The 21,376-nt window shown below is 41.1% G+C and overlaps 1 protein-coding gene and 1 pseudogene across 2 annotated transcripts in view; both read right to left on the bottom strand.

Annotated features, from left to right (window-relative positions):
• Window positions 1-498: 498 nt before the first annotated feature.
• Window positions 499-21,376, bottom strand: part of stck (LIM zinc finger domain containing stck) — a 171,656-nt gene continuing 150,778 nt past the window's right edge. For both annotated transcript variants that reach the window (XM_080264794.1, XM_080264791.1), the window contains one exon: window positions 499-2,933. In XM_080264794.1, the coding sequence (XP_080120920.1) occupies window positions 2,835-2,933 (99 nt within the window). In that variant the 3' untranslated portion in view covers window positions 499-2,834. The remainder of the gene's footprint in view (window positions 2,934-21,376) is intronic.
• LOC145390469 (5S ribosomal RNA) lies at window positions 4,455-4,572 on the bottom strand (annotated as a pseudogene).

Below are 21,376 nucleotides of genomic sequence, written 5' to 3'. Positions count from 1 at the left end.
CATTCATCACTCATATCTCAGCTTCATCTCACAAACAAAACACTATACAGAATATGTATATTTTTTTTCCTATACGTGTTTCACTTATACAGTACTTGAGACTGAGTTATAGTGTAAAAAAAAAAAAAAAAAAAAAAAAAAAAAAAAAAATCCAGATCAGCTTCTCGACACCACACTGTAAACTCCATAATAAAGGCATTATGCAGTAATACCTTAAATACATATTCAAAATAAAGATCTAGTGTTAAGTATTAATATAAGATCATTGGTTTAAAAAATTAATAAATATGCCTATCATGTACTGTACTATTATTATAAAATTATCAAAGCCTGTAATATTATAGCATATAAAAACGTTTTTCAACAAGTAACTACAGACAGTCCTTCAAATACAAAACAACACAAGGAATCACTCCTCAACAATAGACCCTAATTACTGCAACTCCTACTAGATGGATGAGACAAATTATGAGCTTGTCTGTCTACCATCTAGTTTTTTTTCCCTTTCCATACCTGGAGAAAAGCCCCAAATCTCTTACGCATTAAGACATGGATCTCAGGACACCAAGGAAAAAAAGTATGATTTGCAGGTCTTCCCAAGTTCTCCAAACACTGTGTTTAATACACTAAGAAGAAGCGGTAAGCTGTGGAAATTGTTCTTTAGAATATCTAGTCAGTTCCCTAATGCAGCACAATATTTCTGTTCCTAGTATTACAAATGGTTGTACAATGATTTTCACTGTTGTAAAAAGTACACATTCAGAGAATTAATAAAGTAAACTACTTCAGGGCACTCAAATACAATACTGTATTTTCATCAGTTCATGGATTACAGTACTGGTTGCTTAAATGACGATTATATGCACTTTTCTCCATGCTGTATTTCTGGTACTTTGTCCACCCTGGTCATTTTTGCTTCAAATAAAAGCTTTAATGTAAATGCCACCAGTACTAAGTACGTAAACAATATGGGTGCTGATAAATATAGCAGGAAGGTAAAATAAGCTTTGTGACTTACAATAAAGTATTAAAAACTGCATATACAGTAAACTCTTTCATTAGAGTGCATATAAAGTACAGGTATACAGTAACTGTTTTGATGCATAATTTAAAGTATAATCACAGTAAATGTCAAATACACAATATTATAAGTATTTGCAGTTAATACACATGAACTCAAGATCAGAATATAAATTTGAAGCTGAAAGCAAACTGTCCTTCCATACACTGTTCAGTGGTAAATATCAACATGATGAATGATAATCATATGATCTTAATTCATTCCTGTGGAAAATTCACAAATTATTTAATTTGTGACAGAAGAAAATCCTACAGCATCATGAAAATATAAGTGATACTAAAAAAGTAAGACAACCTGTTCTCATAAAGTATGATACTCTCTGTGTACAATAATCAATGATTTGTAGGTAAATACTGTACCTGGTATATGCTGCATCTGAGTACTTCATGCCTGGACATCCATTTTTCGTACTTCCTATGCCATGCTGTAAATATACAGTGATCTGCCACTGTAAGCATTTCTCACTATAATCAATGAGATAAAAAGAAATTAGTGAACTGCATAAATAATCTACCATGAGGAGCATTTCTCAAGATAAGTAAAAGTTAACATGAAATTAGTGAACTGCATAGGTAAAATCACTACAGTTTTCAATGGAAAAAATTAAATTTCAAAAAATACACCAAATGATGTGTGGCAGCTTACCCATGAAACATAGAACAAAAACACTTAAAATAAACAAATCATGAGATTCTGTTAAAAAGGTAATCATCGGAACTTTTATCAATCATTAGAATTTTTGTTTAAAAAATCAACTAGATGCTATGATAAATACATACATGGAAATCAACTGTCATTCTTGTATTGAACAGAATCACGATACGATGGGACTAGGGTATGTATGTATAAGACCGAACTGAACTCCACACACTGTTAAGTCCAAATCCTACCTATTACAGGTATGCAGCACCAAAACCTCGGCTCCTAAGCATAACTGCACCCAAAACATACTTATACAGTACACCTCCCTCTACTAAACTAATAAGAAAACCCTATAATGTAAAGCTCCTTGGGGGAGGAGGAAGGGTAATTCTTGATTCTAAAAATTTCGCTCAACTGAGCTGAAATGGCCTCAAATATAAAAAGGTTGTTTCTGCAACTGCACAGTCTAATTTTATACATATAACTAATATAGTACATAAAACAAAAATGGAGGACATAATATGATGAATATAATGTAGGCTGTGACAATTTTGATGAAAAAAACACAAACTGCAGAGTAGGGACCCAGTTTATTTCAATGTTTTGTCAAAACTGGATTCTGCATGAATTCCATACAGTGTTTACAGTCAGCGCCTAAGTAGGCCCCACAGTTCTACGACAACAACGTCAAACATTTTCTAAGAAAAGAGGACTTAATACACTGGCTAAACTTTTGGCCTGCCTGTTGTATTCTGGCTAAACTTTCAGCCTACCTGTTAACTAGCAGTAAACCTGGTTAGGCATAGCTTGCTTTGATAATCTGAATGGTGACACTGCTGTCACGGAAATGTGGGGCACTCTTAAAGCGCTGAATGTAAACATTGTATGCCACTTCTGAAGAAGCCAGCCTTGATGAAATGCTGAAATAAACTGGGTTCCTCCTCTACACTCTGTGTGTTCCTTATCAATGGAGGACACACTGCAGAATCAAGTTGAAAATGAAACTAAGAACATCATGGGATTGGTTGACACTATTATCATTACTGTCCAGTCCTTTAACACCTTTCTGTGGCATGGTCTCTGGTGTGCTGGAGTCCTGTTGTAGTAGATTTTAGGGCAGGGGTTTGCCACCACGAGCCTGAATGTCATGTTGTTTCTTCAGACGTTTCTTCAGTTCCTGAGGGAACTTTTCATAGCACTTCTTGCAAATCTAGGGTACAAAGAAAATTATATAAGTAGAACAATTGTAAGTACAGGCAGTTCAATGTGAATTTATTGCCATACTGAATTTAATGACCCAACTACCCACACCCATTGTAATGCATTCAGTAACATAGTTCCTATATTACAGGAAGGAGACAGTGGGAGCAGGAATCCTGCTGCCTATGATATACAGTAGTCCCTCATTTATCTGGACATGCAGTATCCAGACATGTTCAGTAACCACACGCTGGAACTTGGCTCTGTTAAACCACTATCCAAATTTACTTGCTATTATCTGGATGTAAATGTCCCCAAGATCTTCGGCCGGCCAGTCAACATGCTCAAACTTTGGTATTGTAGTCGCTGGGCTCGAGCCGTGAGCAGGAAGTAGGCCGTAACCCACAACCAGGGCTAAAATATCCGTCCACCCCTGTACTGAATGATCAAAGTCGCATGCTCGTCTGTTCACTCCCAACAAACCTCCGGCACCCGAGTAATACGACTGTAACCCACAAGTGATGTCAAAACATCCGTATGCATCCCCACCCAATGTCCAAAGTTGCACGGCCACCGGGCTTAGTCTTTCCTAACTGCCACTGAGATTGTAACACAGGCCGCAAGCTATGAGTACATGTTCAGTGACAGCAGCCATCCGCCTCTCTACCGAATGTCCAAAGTCGCCTAGTCACCGTGAGTTGTGTTTCCGCATGGCCACGTGACGCCTAGCAGACCGCAAACCATGAATACGTGTATGGTAAAAGGGAACATCCGCCTCATGAAAGAAGGGTGAAAATCCTGCCCACAGCCTCGCTTCTCCCCCCCTCCCATCCCTCCTCTATACCCTCCCGGCTCCCCCTTTATTCCCTCAGTCCCTGTGGTGATCATAAAGTACTGACTCATGAGTTTTTAACATTTTTTTGCGATTTATTCAACTACTATTGGCTGTGTCAAAATTTCGCAAAATCCATGAGAAAGCTCATGAAATTCTGCATCTAGATATATGCTTAACTCTTGGAAGGTGCTGAAAAAATTTTGCACTAGGATGGTGGGAAGTTATATGAAAGTAAGTTTTACCCCCTGAAAAACTTAATCTCACTACATTTCTGTACTTTTACTTATCAGTTTTATGTGTTTTTATTACCTAATCTTATTGTATAAACACCAGCAAAGACGATGGTATACGATTTATGACAATATAACCAATTTCCAGAGGCATATTTAGCAATAGAATTTTTTTTTAGCCCAAGGAGCAATCACTCATCACAGATAACTGACTTTCAAACCATCTTCAGGTTTTTTGTGGATTTTTGTTGTGGAAGCAATAAAGAAAGTTAAAATGGTGAAAGCCCCAGGAATTGATGGAGTGTGTGGTGAAATGCTGAAGCATGGGGGAAAGATAGTACAGTCATTCATTCATTCATTCATTGCCAGACGCCATGTATCCCAGACAGGGTGGCCAAGGGCTTAAGAGTTAATTGTTTTACAGGGAGGGGCACTAATCCTCCACCAACCCCACTTGACGTAGGGATGCCAACAGCATCTGGTGTTCCCAGGCGGTCACCCATCCAAGTACTAACCAGACCCAACGTTGCTTAACTTCGCTGATCGGACGGGAAGCGGTGTACTCAACGTGGCATACAGTCAATCCTAGTAAATCACGTGTTCATAAATCATGGATTCGTAAATCACAGCTAGGTGGCCATCAGACTGCTGGCAACCTTAAATCACAGTTAAGTCATGAAAATCGCGGATCCAGGCACCCAAGTGGGCCTTTTCCGAGGAGAACCGTAAACCGTGGCATTCAAACTGAAAATCGCGACCCGACAACCAATCACCGCACGTCCCTGGTGGCATATGTGCATACTAATGCCGCCATGTTGTTGTTGTTCTTGTCCCGCCAGTCCGCACACTACAGACCATCAGCGTGGAGTATGAGAGTTACCTGCCTTTTTTGTGCAACTTCCCCCCACCTCCTACCTGCCATGGCCCCTCCCGACCCCCAAATGAAGCCCTCTAAGCAGTATGGCATCAAGAAGCTGCCGCAGTTGTTGTACAGTCAACGTTTGGAGCCCATTCGGCGTGTTGAGAGGGGAGAGAAGTTTTCAAAGCTGGCGAAAGAGTTTGGGAAGAACAAGTGCTGAGAGGTTCTAAGTTCTTCCCAACACCACCCCACTCCATTCACTTAAGCAATTTCATCATAGGATTAAGGTAAGATCCCTTAACATGGCTTATTTCTATTTAATACATGCACTGAATATTCCTAAATTTGTATGTTTGTGTTTGATGGTGCCTAGATAGGTGTAGGTAGGGTGCTGTGGGGGCGGGTTGGCCAAAGTCCAGACCCAAATTAATTTTTCACATAAGAGTTATTATTCATAAATCACGGAATTCGTAAATCACGGCAGTGGTCCAGACCCAAATTGACGCGATTTATGAGGATTGACTGTAGTAGAATGGATGTGGATGATATGCAGACTGGCCTGGGAGGAAGGTAGAATCCCTGAGGATTGGAAGTCAGGTATAATTATTCCCCTGTACAAAGGAAAAGAGGAAAACGAAGTGTGTGGCAATCACAGGGGCATTTGTCTTCTTAGTGTGTAGGAAAAGTATATGGTAGGACACTTATTGACAGTCAGAGAAATAACAGAGGAATTAGTTGGAGAAGACCAGGGAGGTTTTAGTAAGGGAAGAGGTTGTGTAGATCAGATATTCATTCTTAGATTTTCAGTGGAAAGGTTTCTAAAGAAGAGAAAGAAGTTGTAAGTGGCCTTCGTGGATTTGGAGAAAGCATATTGCAAAAGTGGATATGCAAGGATTGTGGAAAGTATTAAGAATATATGGAATAGATGGGAAGCTGTTGAAGGCCATGAAGAGTATTTATGATGGTGCTAAGGCTGGAGTGCGTGTGGATAGTGAACTGAGTGAATTTTTCTATCTGAAGGTTGGACTGAAACAAGGATGTGTCACATCTCCCTGGTTCTTCAATCTGTAAATGGATGGGGTTATAAAAGAGATACAAAATAGGGGAGTGGATGTTGGAGTGGCCCTAATGAAAGAGGGCAGTGTTTGGAAACTCCCTGTACTGTTGTATGCAGATGATACAGTAAAACCTCGATTTAACGGCACTCATTCTAATGGCAACCCCAAACTAACGGCACAAATCTCCCGAGGAATATTTATGCAAAAAAATTTTAAAAACTCCAAAATGGGTAAAAATTAGAAAGAAATTCAAATGTGGTGGGTGCCGTGTGCATCTCGATCGTCTGTTTGCAGTTTCCCGCCAATTGGGTATGTTTATGCTCACCCTGCCTTCCTCCCACCTAGCCTGACCCCGAAGTGAAAAAAATTAGCAGGTAAAGTTAGATTTAAGAACTAGTGTTATAGACTTCATAACTTTGTGAACTTATTTATGTAGTGCCATCTATTTTACTGCAACCTGCCAACTAACTTACCTGGATTACTGCACAGTCGAGTCGCGATTTAAGACCAAACGAAACAACAATCTTACAATAACACGAGCATTTAATTTCTCCCATAATTATATAATAGCACGGTAATACCACTCAACTGCACGAGAGAAACTGTGGGAAATGGATGTTTTGGTACTGGATTTCCAGATACAACTCGTGTGTTATGCTTTTGTCGGTCACTGATTGGTTTCCTCGACCCGACCCGACCCACGTGACCCCCATACCACCAGCCACAGCCATCTGCCTAACTCAGTGTTGTGTGAACTGTCGCTGTGATGAACAGTTAATTTGCTTATTTCCTTGCCCCTCGTTTCCTCTCAGAACTGAGCATGTGGTTCCAAACTAACTTTAGTTATGCCTAAGCACCCTGAAAGTGCTATGAACACAAGAAAAGCATTTATTCTAAATGAAAATGTAAAATTGTTGGACGAAGTGGCGTGTAGCACTGCAGCTTAAATGCAAATTATCAGATAAACTGATTCGGGATGTTTACGATGTGGACAGTTTTCTTTGTTGGAAAAAAAAGATAATGATGGAGCAGTAACATTCATGTATTCGCCTTTAATGCAACGAGTGTGAAAAAAGAAGAAAAAAAGGCTTTGTGCTCGAAATTTTTGTTATAAACTGATGATCTTTGGTCAAGTAAATTCGGATCTTAAGATGTGTTGACATAAGCAGTTAGGCAAGATAATTATGTGAGTTCAGTTCTTGTGAATTATACTGTCATACAAATTATACTGTTTGGATGACTTGTTTATTTTTCACGATTTCTGCATTCGTGTGTATCAGAGAAGTGAGATACGCAATCACTCCATGCTGACGACTTCTTTATATATATTTTTTTCCTTTATTGTTGATGACTAACAGCTTTCAAAAAATTTCACACTGCATTTTTTTTTTTATTAGTACCGAAAGCGATTCATGACGAAATATGCATGATGCTGGCCGGCCATTATTCATGTGTTGTTTAGGTCAAGTTTATGCTTGATTTCTAATGAGGATTGTCAAGAGGCTTAGTGGCAATCCTTGGATATTAAAATTTTTATGGGGAGTATTAGGGGGCAAAACTAATCAGTTAGGTTAGGTTAGAATGCAGTAGCTATGCACTGATGTGTTCAGTCGGCGAGGTCGTATATAAACACACTGTCTTCGGTGTCTTAAGGCAGACGTATTTCTAATAATCTATCTTTAAATACATTTTTAAAGAAAAATATGAGCCTCTTAGAACCTAATCCCCTATTTTACATCTAAATATATATCACGTTTTAGCGCAAAATCGATTTTGCACGTGGTTCTGCATAACCTATCTTGTGTTGCATGAAGACTCAACTGTACTGTACTTACCTGGATTACTGTACTGTACTATACTACAACATCACACCTACCTGCTATCTTTTGTTCTAAACACAATTTTTTTTTTTATTGATTTTGTATGTCTGCACAAGTATATATGTTTAAAAATGTGTTAAAATGTGTCAGCGTGAGTTCCGGGGGTATTGATAGGTGTAAGCCCTATTCTAATGAAATTTCGTTTTTTCGGCATGCTCAGGGCCCCCTAGGGTGCCACTAACCCCTTATGGGTGGGCAACTTATCAATTATACCGCCGTGTGGGGCGGCATATTTTTGGAAAAATAAAGTACATGTATCAAGGAATAAGCCTGAACATGCATAAATCTATGAAAATGGATGAAAAACGAAGGCAAGAGGTGTTACATGCGTAGTAATACGTCTCTGCTGGCTGTGGGAGGAGGAGGGGAGGAGTGAGGGAGGAGAGCGGGCAGGCAGCTTATCACCAGGCGTGCCTGGGGCAAGGCTATGGTGGTACAAATCTAAACTGGCGGCTAGGGTGTGGTGGGACCCTCCGTACAGTGTTGCTATGTTTCCCAAACCCGCAATGTGAAACGGCTGTTATATATATAAAAGGAATCACAAATACGATAAAAACATATGAATACAATGTTAACTTCTGTATTATAATATATGAAAGAACAGTAAACTTATTATGCATGAAATATTTATACGGCAATACAGAAAAGTGGCATAAATATTTTACAGTCTTGCTAAAAAAAATGTAGTCATTTTTATCGGCTTTTACCGTATTTCTGGGGTGGGTAATAATGTCACAATTATGATTATAAGATAATGTGCAGGAATATAAGTAAAAATATGCCAATTTCTTAGTAAAAGAAAAAATAATACATTAAACCCTCGTGAGCAGCAACACTCACACAGACCCAGACTAACCCAAGATTCTCCTCGTGACACTTTCCTTTGTGTCTTTACATCCTGGGTGGTGTGGAAATAAAGTCAAATTTACAATATGAACAATATAATGTTAAATTAAATAACCAAAATGTATCCTAAAACACCATAGATGAGAGAGAAAGACAGAGAGAGAGAAGGGAGGGGGGAAGAAGGCAGGCCAGAAGAGGTGTTGAAGGATGGAGGAAGGGAGGGAAGGAAGAAGGGAGAGAGTGATTGAAAAATCATGGCACCGCACCAGCAAGGTCATCTGGTGACATATGTAAAAAAATAAATGTTTTTAAATATAATTAAATATAATAAAAAAATAAACAAATGAAATCATAAGTTTGTAAGTCACTCATAAAAGAAACAAAATTCCCCAGGGTGATGCACATCTCCCTCAGGAGAGAGAGAGAGAGGGGGGGGGAGGGAGGGGGGCATCGCGCGTATGGAAAACGTGGCAACACCGAACAGAGCTTCGTGTCATGCCCTAGCTGCCAGTTTAGATTTGTCCTACTATATTAGATTTGTCCTACTATAGCAAACTATTTGCTCATTTGCTTTTTCTTCACCACTGAACATTATATTTATCATTTATGCTTTCTTTACACTATTCATTGTCTTCAAAATCTTATGTTTTCTATTTTACTTGAACACTTAAAACAATATAACTTACATACGTATATACTATTTTACCTGAACAAATATAACATTACAATTTATATATATATATATATATATATATATACAGTAATCTCCATAGTATCCGGACGCCCACTTTCCAGACAGTGTGGGCCTGGACCTTCAGAACCCAAAAATGGCCAAGAAAAAGAAAAAAATCCCCCCAAAATCCAAATTTTTTCCCACGCGTAATTTGAAATTGCCGCACGGCGCCGAACAGCTGTTACACAAAAGACCCTCACCCCCTCCTTCCTCCCTCCTCTCCCCTCCCCTGTCAGGGTTGCCATTTGGTATTTTTCATTACCAAATGTGGGCCATTTAGTCATGAAAAATTCGTTTGGTAATGAATCAGAGTACAGTAATGCATTACCAAACGGATTTTTCACATGTATGAGGATACACAGGATGGAGATGGTGGATTGTTTGCTCCCTCTGATTAATCTGCTAACGTACATAGCATTAAAATAACCAACGTGCTGTTAATTATACAAAGAGTGATTACATGTATTTCCACTTGTATATATAATTAGTGAAGAATAAATGCTTGCATTAAGAATTTGGTAATGAAAAGTTAAATTTGGTAATGAAAACTGAGGAGTTTGGTAATGTGGCCGTTGCGATCTGGCAACTCTGTTTCCCCCTCACACGCCAACACCGAAACAGTTATTGCCTAACTTCGATCGCGAGTGGTAGCATGTTGTAATAGGAGCCACACATGCTCATTTTTTTGTGAATAAACAGTGAATAAACTGCAATACCTCGCCACTAGACCACATGGGAATTTACAATGTTGTGCAGTGTTAAGAAATTAGAATTTAGAGTGCAAAGGATTAACTGTGCAGTGCAAATGGCGGTTGGAAGTGGCCTGGTGCAATTAACAATGTGCAGTGTTAAACAGTTATAACTCACAGTGCAAAGAATTACTGTAAGTGCAGCACAACACTGGATTACTGTATGTGCTTCAAGAGCATTTTCACCACTGCCAAAACCTTACAAAAGGCAGCCACAAACGTGCTGTAATTACCCTGGATGAGGTACAGTCACTTCTAATTCCTCATTCTTTGCTTCCTCTTCATTTATTTCAAGCTTTATGTCCATTATTGGTGTGAACAGGGTCTTAAATAGGTTTAAATATGTGCTATGAATGACTGGTAGGGAGTTATTTAGGTGGCTTTCAAAATTAGGCTGGGTTAGGGTCCATAAGTACCAGTCCAGGAGCCAGGGACTTATTGTAAGTACCCAGAATGTTTAATATCGTATAAACTCACCTCTAAAACCTCATTTTGTGGTTCTTTTGCATTTATTTAAGTCTTTTATGTCCCTTGTTGGTGTGATTTGGGTCTTAAATAGATGCTATGCATGTCCAGAGGGAGTTGTATAGGTGTTTTTCTGAGTTAGGGTCCAAGTGCAAGTCCAGGAGGCTAGGGCCCACTATCCAGACAGGACCACTTTCCGGACATGCCTTTGGCTCTATTACATCGGATAGTGGAGGGATTACTGTGTATATATATATATATATATATATATATATATATATATATATATATATATTATACATAAATTTATATTATACACACATATATATATACAGTATATATATATATATATATATATATATATATATATATATATATTATATATTATACACATATATATATATATATATATATATATATATATATATATATATATATATATATATATACAGTATATATATATATATCTATCTATCTGTCTATTGCCAGACGCCTCAATCCTGTTTGGGGTGGCCACAAACAAATCGCCTCCAAGTCGCCCTGTCCCCCGCCATTTCATTGCCCTGCTCCCAACTCACACCCCCTCTCTCATATACCTCTCCACCCCATCCCTCCATCTCATTCTCGGCCTCCCCCTCCCTCTTGCCCCCTCCACCTCACTCACATACACTCTCTTCATCAGTCTTTCACCCTCCATCCTCTCCACATGGCCAAACCACCTCAGTGTGTTCCTCATAATGCTTCCTATCACATCCACATCCACACCACAACGCTCCTTTATATCCTCATTCGTCAGCCTGTCTCTCCATGTGACTCCACAGGCTCCTCTTAAATAACTCATTTCCACTGCTCTCACTCTTGACTTGTGTCCTTCCAACAACGTCCAAGCTTCACTTCCATACGTTAGAGTTGGTATCACAATACTGTCATGTAGTAACTTTTTCACTTCCATGCTCACTTCCCTGTTTCTTATCACTGCTTTCAAAGAACCAACAACTTTTCTTCCCTGCTATACCCTTTCAAGCACTTCACCCTCCAAACCTCCATCCTTACTCATCACACTACCCAAGTACTTAAACGTACTCACATTTTCCAATTCCTCACCATCCAACCTCACTGTACATTCACTGACTTCACCTCTCTTCCCTACATTCACCTTTAGATTCCGTTTCTTACACACTCTCCCAAACTCATCCACCAAGCCTTGCAGCTCCCCTTCGTCTTCACTCAACAACACAGTATCATCTGCAAACAACAGTACAGGGAGTTTCCAAACGCTATCCTCTCGCACCAGGGCAACTCCAACATCCACTATCCTAGCTTGTACCTCTTTTATTACCCCATCCATGTACAGATTGAATAACCATGGAGACATGACACATCCCTGTTTCAACCCAACTTTCAAAGAGAAAAATACACAGTTCACCATCCACATGCACTGCAGCCTTCGCACCATCGTACATAATCTTCACAGCATTCAACAACTTCCCATCTACTCCATATATTCTTAACACATTCCACAATCCTTGTCTATCCACCATGTCATATGCTTTCTCCAAATCCATGAAAGCCGCATACAACTTCTTTCCCTTCTCCAAAAACTTTTCCACTAAAGATCTACGAATGAATATCTGATCTACACAACCTCTTCCCTTCCTAAAGCCTCCCTGTTCTTCTCCAACTAATTTCTCTGTTCTTTCTCTAACTCTGTCAATAAGTATCCTACCATACACTTTTCCTATTATACTAAGAAGACAAATGCCCCTATGATTACCACACACTTCTTTTTCCCCTTTTCCTTTGAACAAGGGAATAATTATACCTGACTTCCAATCCTCCGGGACTCTATCTTCCTCCCAGGCCAATCTGCACATCTTCCACATCCATTCTACTACTATCTCTCCCCCATGCTTCAGCATTTCACCACACACTCCATCAATTCCTGGGGCTTTCCCCGATTTAACTTTCTTCATTGCTTCCACAACTTCTATCCTACTGATTTCTTCCTGTCTTCTCAACTCCTTCCTTCTCCCAGCCATTCCCCAGCCACTTATACTCGCATTACTTCCATCCTCTATGTTCAACAATTCCTTAAAGTGTTCTCTCCCTCTGCTCACTTTTTTTCCCTTCTCCACTAGTAATCTACCATTTTTATCTTTCACTCCCCTGCTAACTTCACTTCCACCCTGTCTTACTCTTTTCACCTCTTTCGAGAACATTTTCTTACAGTCCCTCCACTTTACACGCAAATTTCTTCCAAATTCCTCATCCACTCTCTTCTTACTAATCTTTTCACCTCTCTCTTTCTTTCTACATATAACTCTCTCTTCCGCCTCTCAATTTCTTCCACGCCCCTATTTCTCATCCATTCATTGTATGCTTTCTTCTTTTGTGCCACAGCCTGTCTCACCTCTTCAGTCCACCACGCTGTTCCTTGCACCCCCCTCCGTCTTCTCTTCCTGCCACACACCACATTACATGCTGCACATATTTCTTCTGTAAATATCCTAAACACACCTTCCACGTCTCCCATCTGCTCCAATTCATATTTGCCCAATCGTTCCTCCACTTCTCTCTTATACTCTGCCTTTTTCTCATCCTCTTGTAACCTTCCCACTCTCCTTGCAACTACTCCTTCCTCTCGTCTTTCCCTTCTTTTGCTCCATCTTACTTGAATCCTAATTCTGGCCACCACCAAGTAGTGGTCAGAAAGTCCACTCTGCCAATAATATATACAGTACAAAAAAGAAATAAGGTAAGTGATAGTGCCATACACCTGGAATTGGCTAATTATCACCTGACAACACCTCACGTGCACTCATTCGCTAATTTTCGCTGTTTATTTCCCCTTGAAATATGCTGTTTAATCTATTTTCGTAATAAATATACATATAAGGAGGGAAGGGAGAAGCCTAAGTGATATTTACATTCACCTGGAACTACCTAATTTATTATGTATTGTCTTGATTTCCTGCCAATCATTTCATTGCTATATATTAGCAGGTCTCACAAGGCTGAAGTTGGCAGTGTTGCATTCACCCTGGCCAGGCCACTATCAGTTTACTGTCGTCTTTCAAGGTGAAAGTACGTTGGATTTGCGCCTGTCAAATTCTGCCGCTTTTTAGCCCCATGCAAAGGGCCCTGTGACCTTTACCCCCGACTAAACCTCGTGTGGAAAGAAGTAAAGGACTGACAAATGATAGCGAGTGACTACGATCTTTCTGGTGAGTAAAACAGTGCATGTGGAAATGTAAATAATGTGTAAATAATGTGTAAACAGCATGTGAAAGCAATGAATGTAAATATAAGTGAACAGTGGAAAATAGTTTTATAAGTTACTGCACGTGACATTGCCTAACACAGTGCAAATAAAACAGAAATATAAATAATGTAAATAAAATAGAGAATGTAAATAAAAATGTAAATGAGTAGTATTATAAGAATACGAGTATATATAATGGGAGTAATGAAAGTGAAAGTTTCACTCTAGCATGTATGAATACTATGAGTTATGAGAGTGAATGTGAAAATGACATGCACTCTCAATGCTAGTATACAGGACGAGAAAGTGAATGGCACGTATTTTACTGAAAGAGAAATTGAATGCCTACAGTGACAATAAACTACTGTTACTGAAGGAAACTTATGGATAAAGACTGTAGATATATATAAGTGTTATATAGTAATAGAAATATAAAGTGTGAGGAGTTTTATGAATAATAAATGACAGAACACCAGCGGCAAACGATCGCAAGTGGGAAGGTCATACGCCCTCATAATTTTCATTGTTTTCACAGTGTTTTTTTTTGGGGGGGGACTATGGATTCCAAACTATTTGAGAATCATAGAATAGTGTTTCTAGTGATAATATGAGGCTGTGGTAATCATATTATGGGTTGTCGGGAAGTGTGAAGTGGAAACTTTGTTACCCAACTTCAGAGGTCTCCACAAGTCCTATGGTACTCGACGAAGGCTCAACAAACATCCCAGGAGAAAGCTGAAGCTATGTGCCATATGCATATGTAATTTTAATATTCCAGGACTAATAACTGACTTTTGGCAAATATTTTTAGAGAGTGTGTCGGAGTGCGAATATCCCCGCGGGAGCCGCAAGTCAAAGCAAAACAAGCCCGCGGTTTAAGGGTTAAAGGAGTTATGGTGAAAACCCTTTTTTTTTGGGGGGGGGAGGGGGGGCTACAGCCTAGGCCTTGATAGTCCACCATCCCTGTAATTTTAGTCAAAATCACACCAGTAGTTTTCACATAAAGTTGTTAACACAGACAGACAGACAGATAAACAGACAAAGTGAGTGAAAACAATACCTGTCCTTGAGCCCCTCAAGGGCAGGGACAGGTAACCAGATGCTATAATAGTAGTGCTGCAGAACATGCCTACCCTGACTGCTAAACAACTGCAGTAACCAGAATAAGGGAGCCTGTAATGGAGGAGAAGGAGCGTCCCCTAGCTCTGTGGGGTAATGAACTGAACCAGGCAGAGCAGCCCCTGCACTGATGTTTTATTTGCACCAGGGCTCTTGATCTATAGAGAGATCTCAAGGATACGCAAGACATGGAGGCCAAGAGAGCGTTCAAGGCCAGAACGAGTTGGTTTGTGCTGTTTAAGGCCCATGGTCGCCTTAGATATGTCCATGCATGGCATGGCTGCTAGTGCTGACCACGTGGTGACTGAGGTCTTCCTGGTGATGCTGAAGACAATTATAAAGGAAGAGGGATACTCTCCAAAACAGGTCCTCAACTTCGATTAAATGGGCCTGTATTGGAAATCTATCTCCCGGAAGACTTATATCAGCATGGAAAAGCAAAATGTGCCAGGATTTAAGACAGCCAAGGACAGCTTCATCTTCCTCCTTGATGCAAATGCAGGGGGGTATCTGAGGCTTAAAGCGCTCCTTGTGTATCAGTGGAAGAACCCCCACGCCCTGGCAGATACATGAAGGAGAACCTTGAGGCTATATGGAAAAGCAAATCCAGGTCTTAGCTGACCTCTACACTCTGCTACTCTTACATGGCTGGATACCTGTCTCCCCGCCTATGTGACCGTGCCAGCCGAAGTAATCTGGCCAACAGTTTCCTCCCGCTGACTGACAATGCCCCAAGCCACCCTGAGGACATGGACGACTGGGTGGACAATATCAAAGTGGTCTACCTGCCCCCCAACAAAACATCATTGTTCCTGTGAATGAACCTGGGTATCATCATCACATTCAAGGCCAACCACCTCTGCTGCACCATGGAGCAAATTGTGAGGGTGAGTGACTCATGGCGAGTGATGCAGTGCGGCAGTTCTGGAAGGATTACAGTATAAAGAATGCCACTAACAACATCACAGCGGCGTGGAAGGATGTGCAATCAAGTACGATGAATCCATCTTGCAAGAAGAATTCCCAGTGATGGAGAACATCCACCATGAAATCCTCAAAGTCTTGCATAAAGCGAGATTTGAGGAAGTCAAAGAAGAAGATATGCAACAGGTCCTGGACAGCCACAATGTGCAACTTTCCACAGAGGAGCTCACTGAGCTAAGGGAATGGGTGGCAGAGGCCCAGGAAGGTGACAAGGACAGCAAAGAGGATGAGCCTCTTTGTGTTTTTGACATAGAGAACTTGAAGAAGAACCTTGCAAAGATGGATAAGGCAACTTCATACACCTAGGAAAAGGACCCAAAGCTGAGTGGCATCGCAACATACGATATCAAGCAACGCTTGAGAACATACGGGGAACTCCTGACAACTAAGAAAAAGGCAGCATGGCAAACCACTATCATCTCCTACTTTCCCCTACCCACCAGCACTGAGGAAGAGCCAAAGCCATCAGTGTGTGCTGAGCAAACACGATGTCCTGCCTCGCCTCCCTCCATCATATGTCTCTGACACACCCATATTCTGCCCCACCACCACACTCTCCAGAAGCCACACCACCGAGATTCCCTCAGCCTCATCGCTACGCTGATCACCCTCACTGAACTGTTTTCGCTTGGCTTCACCGCACTGCTCTCCCTTGGCCTCGCTGCTTCATTCTCCCCATCCCTCTTCACTTCCTAAGGATGAGGAATGATCATCTAGCCCCTCCAGCTGTCCCCCAGCCTTGCAGGGTACCCCTGATTACGAACTGAACTGGCCTAAGACATACTTCAGGTGGGTGGCAGATTTTTTGTTTAGGTATTTATTTTTTCAGGGTCAAAGCCCCCCCCCCTCCCTATCGCTACTAAACCCATGTTATACTGACCTCACTATATGATAAATTGCTATGTGATGGGTTTTCTTGACATAACCCAATTGTATTGCGGGGCATGACTCTACAGCAGACCCTCATTATATGATGAAGCACTACTGGAAAGTAATGAATAACTTATATGATGATGAAAAAGTTAGGACATTTTTTGATATACAGTAATTCCTCGATTATCTGACATAAAAGAGCCAAAGGCATGTCCAGGTAATGGCTCCGTCTGGATAATGGACTTCTCCCCTGGCCCCTCTTCGTACATAACCAAACTCTGAAAAACAGTGTACAAGGCCACTACAGTACATAGTACAGCACTTGTTCCTGTTGTTTAACACTATTTTATCTGGTCAAGCAGACCTCTAAACCACAGCCAAGCAATTACCATGGTCAAACAGACCCATCAACCAAATAAAAGCAAACACCACTCCATGGCCATACCTTGCAGTGACATGAAAACATGAAATAAAATGACTAAACAAGAAAAATGCAGTGGCCACACAAATCATAATGAGGGAATGGAATAAAATCATGGTACAGTGTAGTACGGCAGAACAAAATCAAGGTCAACACTGAAGATTCGACCATCCCGCATCAATCTTACCCATGATCTCCTACTTCTCCAGTCATCACTATCCTCTTCCTTTTCCCTGGTGAAAGGACCATCATCACACACCCTAGGAAGGGGCATGCAAGGAATAGCAAGGCCTAAAGTTGGTAGGAAACAACCACAAAAGCAACCATGTGTACCACCATGACAACTGTCCGAGAGGAGCTGTTAACCCCTATGGTGCTATGGATGACGATTGACATTGGCGCTGTTTGGTGCGCAGAGTGCTATGAACGTCGATCATGGAAGCTCTGTAAAAAACTTGGGGTCAAACTCCCCGCACAAGGCTGCTCAGGATGGGACATATGGAGTCTAAACTCGAGTATAACGTCCCATTTGGCAACTCTGGCTCAGCCGCTACCCCCCACAGAGTGACCCCCCCACCTCTCCTCCTCTGCCTCTCAATACCTCACTGCGTCTCGTTTCTTGTGTCACGTGCACTGCTTATCCCCTCCCTCTCTCACTCTCTCTATCTTCATTTTTATTTATTTATTTATTTCTTATGCGCAGTCCTCCTACCAAATAAATATGTTTTATGCCTTTATCATGGTTCCTTGTGTCACGTGAGCTGCTCAACCCCTCCCTGTCCTTTATCTCTCTCTCTCTCTTCACTTTATTTATTATGCACATTCCTTCTACCAAATACTGTAAATATGTTTTATGCCTATATCATGGTTCCTTGTGTCACGTGAGCTGCTCAACGCCTCCCTGTCCGTTATCTCTGCCCCCCCCCTCTCTCTCTCTCTTTCTCTCTCCACTTTATTTATCATGCACATTCCTTCTACCAAATACTGTAAATATGTTTTATGCCTATATCATGGTTCCTTGTGTCACATGAGCTGCTCAACCCCTCCTTGTCCTTTATCTCTACCCCACTCTCTCGCTCTCTCTCTCTTTTCACTTTTATTTATTTGCACATTCCTTCTACCAAATAAATGTATTTTATGCCTTTATCATACTGCCCTCAATACTTTCTGTAAGACACTTGCAAAAATTACATTTTTTGTAAATTTCTCCAGTTATTCTCCACTCTCCAATACACAAGCAGTTGTGAGGTAAGTATCTGATGCATGAGAATGAAATAAACATTTTCTGGTGTGTAAAATCAAGCTCTTCAAATGTCAAAGAGCAAACATAGTCTTGGTGAAATTTACTGCGGCAGGGAGGCAAGACAAGGCGAGAGAATTATTCAATTTATCTATTGCTTCCTTAGCTCTCTCTCTCTCTCTCTCTCTCTCTCTCTCTCTCTCTCCTACCCTTGGTCCACCCCCCCACCCTCATTTCACCAGGCCCATAGGCCTACTGCTCCTCCCACCCCCCTACCATTCTCTACCCTGATCTCACTACCACACTAGCAGCAAAATTTTCACACTGACATGTTATCGGTAAAGTACACACAGCTGCATCTGGGGAAGGAGGGTACAAGTTTCTGGGCCCATAGGCCTAGGCTGACACAGAAACAAGGCCAGTTAGTGTGGCAAGCTTTCATCGTGACAATGTCCGACGAAGACCAGCCTCGACCTTCAACATCAACAGGTAGACATGAAGGCACAGGACCACCCACAGTACCGAGTAGGTGTGGTCGAAGACGTCAAGCCTCACCACCACAGAGGCAAGTGCGCTGACGACTATTAGACACGTCCCCTGAAATACGACAGGCACTAGATGATATCCAGTACATCAGCAGTGATGAAGATCATATTGATGTGGATGATGGTGAATTTGTTGCTGAAGACAACATTAGTGATAGTGAGAGTGATTTTAGTGATTTGGATGACCCAGATGACCCACGTGCCGCATCGCCTGCATCAGGTGTCTCCCCACCTGGTTCCCCCCCCGCACCCCAAGCAGCGACCACACCAAGGCATCAATCCAGCCATCCCCGCTCCTCCACCTGCTGGCACAGTCGACCCTACAAAATCTGTGTGGAGTGATGCATCTGATGATGACCCTTGTGTGCCAAACGATTATGTGTTCAATGGTGTAAATTCAGGTGTAGGCCAGGCAGTGAAGGATTTGCCTGCCAATGCATCCTTCCTTGATTATTTTTTCCTCATTTTTGATGTAGCATTGATGGACATAATTGTCACACAGACATATGAGTTTTATAACTTTTCTGCTGGCGGTGACAATGCACTTCCGTTCTCAGCTGTCTGTCGCTGGAAGGACACTAACACTGGCGAAATGTATGTTTCCCTGGCTTTGACAATGCTAATGGCAATGGTAGAAAAACACTCCATAAAAGAATATTGGATGAAGGATTCAATAATAAATCTGCCTGTGTTTGGGAAGTATATGAGCAGGGATCGTTACCATCTTTTGCTCAGATTCCTCCACTTTGCTGACAAGTGAAATATAGACCAGACTGACTCCATATTCAAAGTCCGTAGTGTGTTTGACCATGTCATGAAGAAATTCAGAGAACTGTACACCCCAAAGCATAATGTGGTAGTCTTGTTTTATTTAGAGGATGAATTTCTTTTCGCCAATATATCAAAGAGACACAGATTCGGACTGAAAATTTTTGTGCTACGTGACTGCCAGAGTGGATGTGTACTAGCCATGATCCTCTACACTGGGAAATCCACTGATATTCCTAGTCATGATCCACTGGGTGTCTGGTGTGGTGGTGAAAGAATTATTGGGCAGTTACCTAGCGTGGGTCACGTAATATACCTGAACAACTGATATACAAGCCTACTGTTGTGCCAATACCTGCATAAAAATAATACTGGCTCATGTGGCCCCATGAAAAAGACAAGAAAACACATGCCAAACTTACCCAAAAAGCTAAACCCCAGGGACTGTGCTATGAAGAAATGTGAAAATATACTGGCTATCAAATGGAAGGACAAAAGAAGTGTATCGGCGCTCTGAACGCTGCACACAGGACACATAAAAGACAGCGGGAAGAAGAACAGAGCAGGAAAACCCATAATGAAGCCAGATGTGATCATTTATTACAAAGTCAATTTGCGATTGGTTGACGTGTGATATGATGACAAGAGGGGTGGAGTGTACCAGAGAGACCGTCAAGTGGTACAAAAAACTCTTTTTTCCACCTAGTTGATGTGTCTGTCCTCAACGCATACCTGTATTATAAAGTGCACACTAAAACCAACTTACCACTGAGGAAGGTTCTCCATGGCCTGGTGTATCGGATGCTAAAGAAATATGGAACAATGTCGAGTGTACAGCAAGGACGTGCAGCATCTGTGACAAGTTTGCCAGATCGCCTCTTGTGCAGACTCTACATTGGATGGCATCACTTGATGTACATCCCCTTACCTGTACAAGCTGCATGGAGGAGGCAACGTACACACACCCAGAGACAGTGTATTGTTTGCGCCAAATCAACACGTTGTTCAAGAACAAGAAAGTCGGCCTGCTTCATGTGTAGAGAGTGTGAAACTCCACTCTGCATAGACTACTTCACTGAGTACCACACTTATACAAACTTATAAAAGCAAGCAAGAAAGACAAATTGTACATGATGTAGTGATAAGAAACTCAGAATAAGAGTAGATAAGAAACATAGAATAAACTAAAAATAAGTAATAACAGTAGACAGTAAGACCAGAAAAAACAGTAGAGATAATCAGTGGACGAGTTGATAAGAAACGTAGAATAAAATTGAAATAAGTAATACCAGTAGACAGTAAGACCAGAAAAAAAGTAGAGATATTCAGTGGAGGAGTAGATAAGAAAGTAGAATAAAATAGAAATAAGTAATAACAGTGGAGAGTAAGATGAGAAAAACCAGCAGAGATAATCAGTGGACCGTGAGTGTAAAGTGATAAGTCAGTGGCTGAGCGTCCAACAACCGACACCATAGCCTACACCCAGGTTTAAAGCCGACACCAATTTACACCACAGAAAACTCCTTCAGCAAGGCATCCCGGGGTGTATACTTACTTGGGTATATGCTTCACATTTCCCCTGGGTC

Source organism: Coenobita brevimanus, chromosome 14 (genome assembly GCF_032717465.1).
Source record: "Coenobita brevimanus isolate Jiangsu-jjx chromosome 14, ASM3271746v2, whole genome shotgun sequence".
NCBI classification, from domain to species: Eukaryota; Metazoa; Arthropoda; class Malacostraca; order Decapoda; family Coenobitidae; genus Coenobita; species Coenobita brevimanus.
This window is presented reverse-complemented; position numbering and strand designations above follow the sequence as displayed.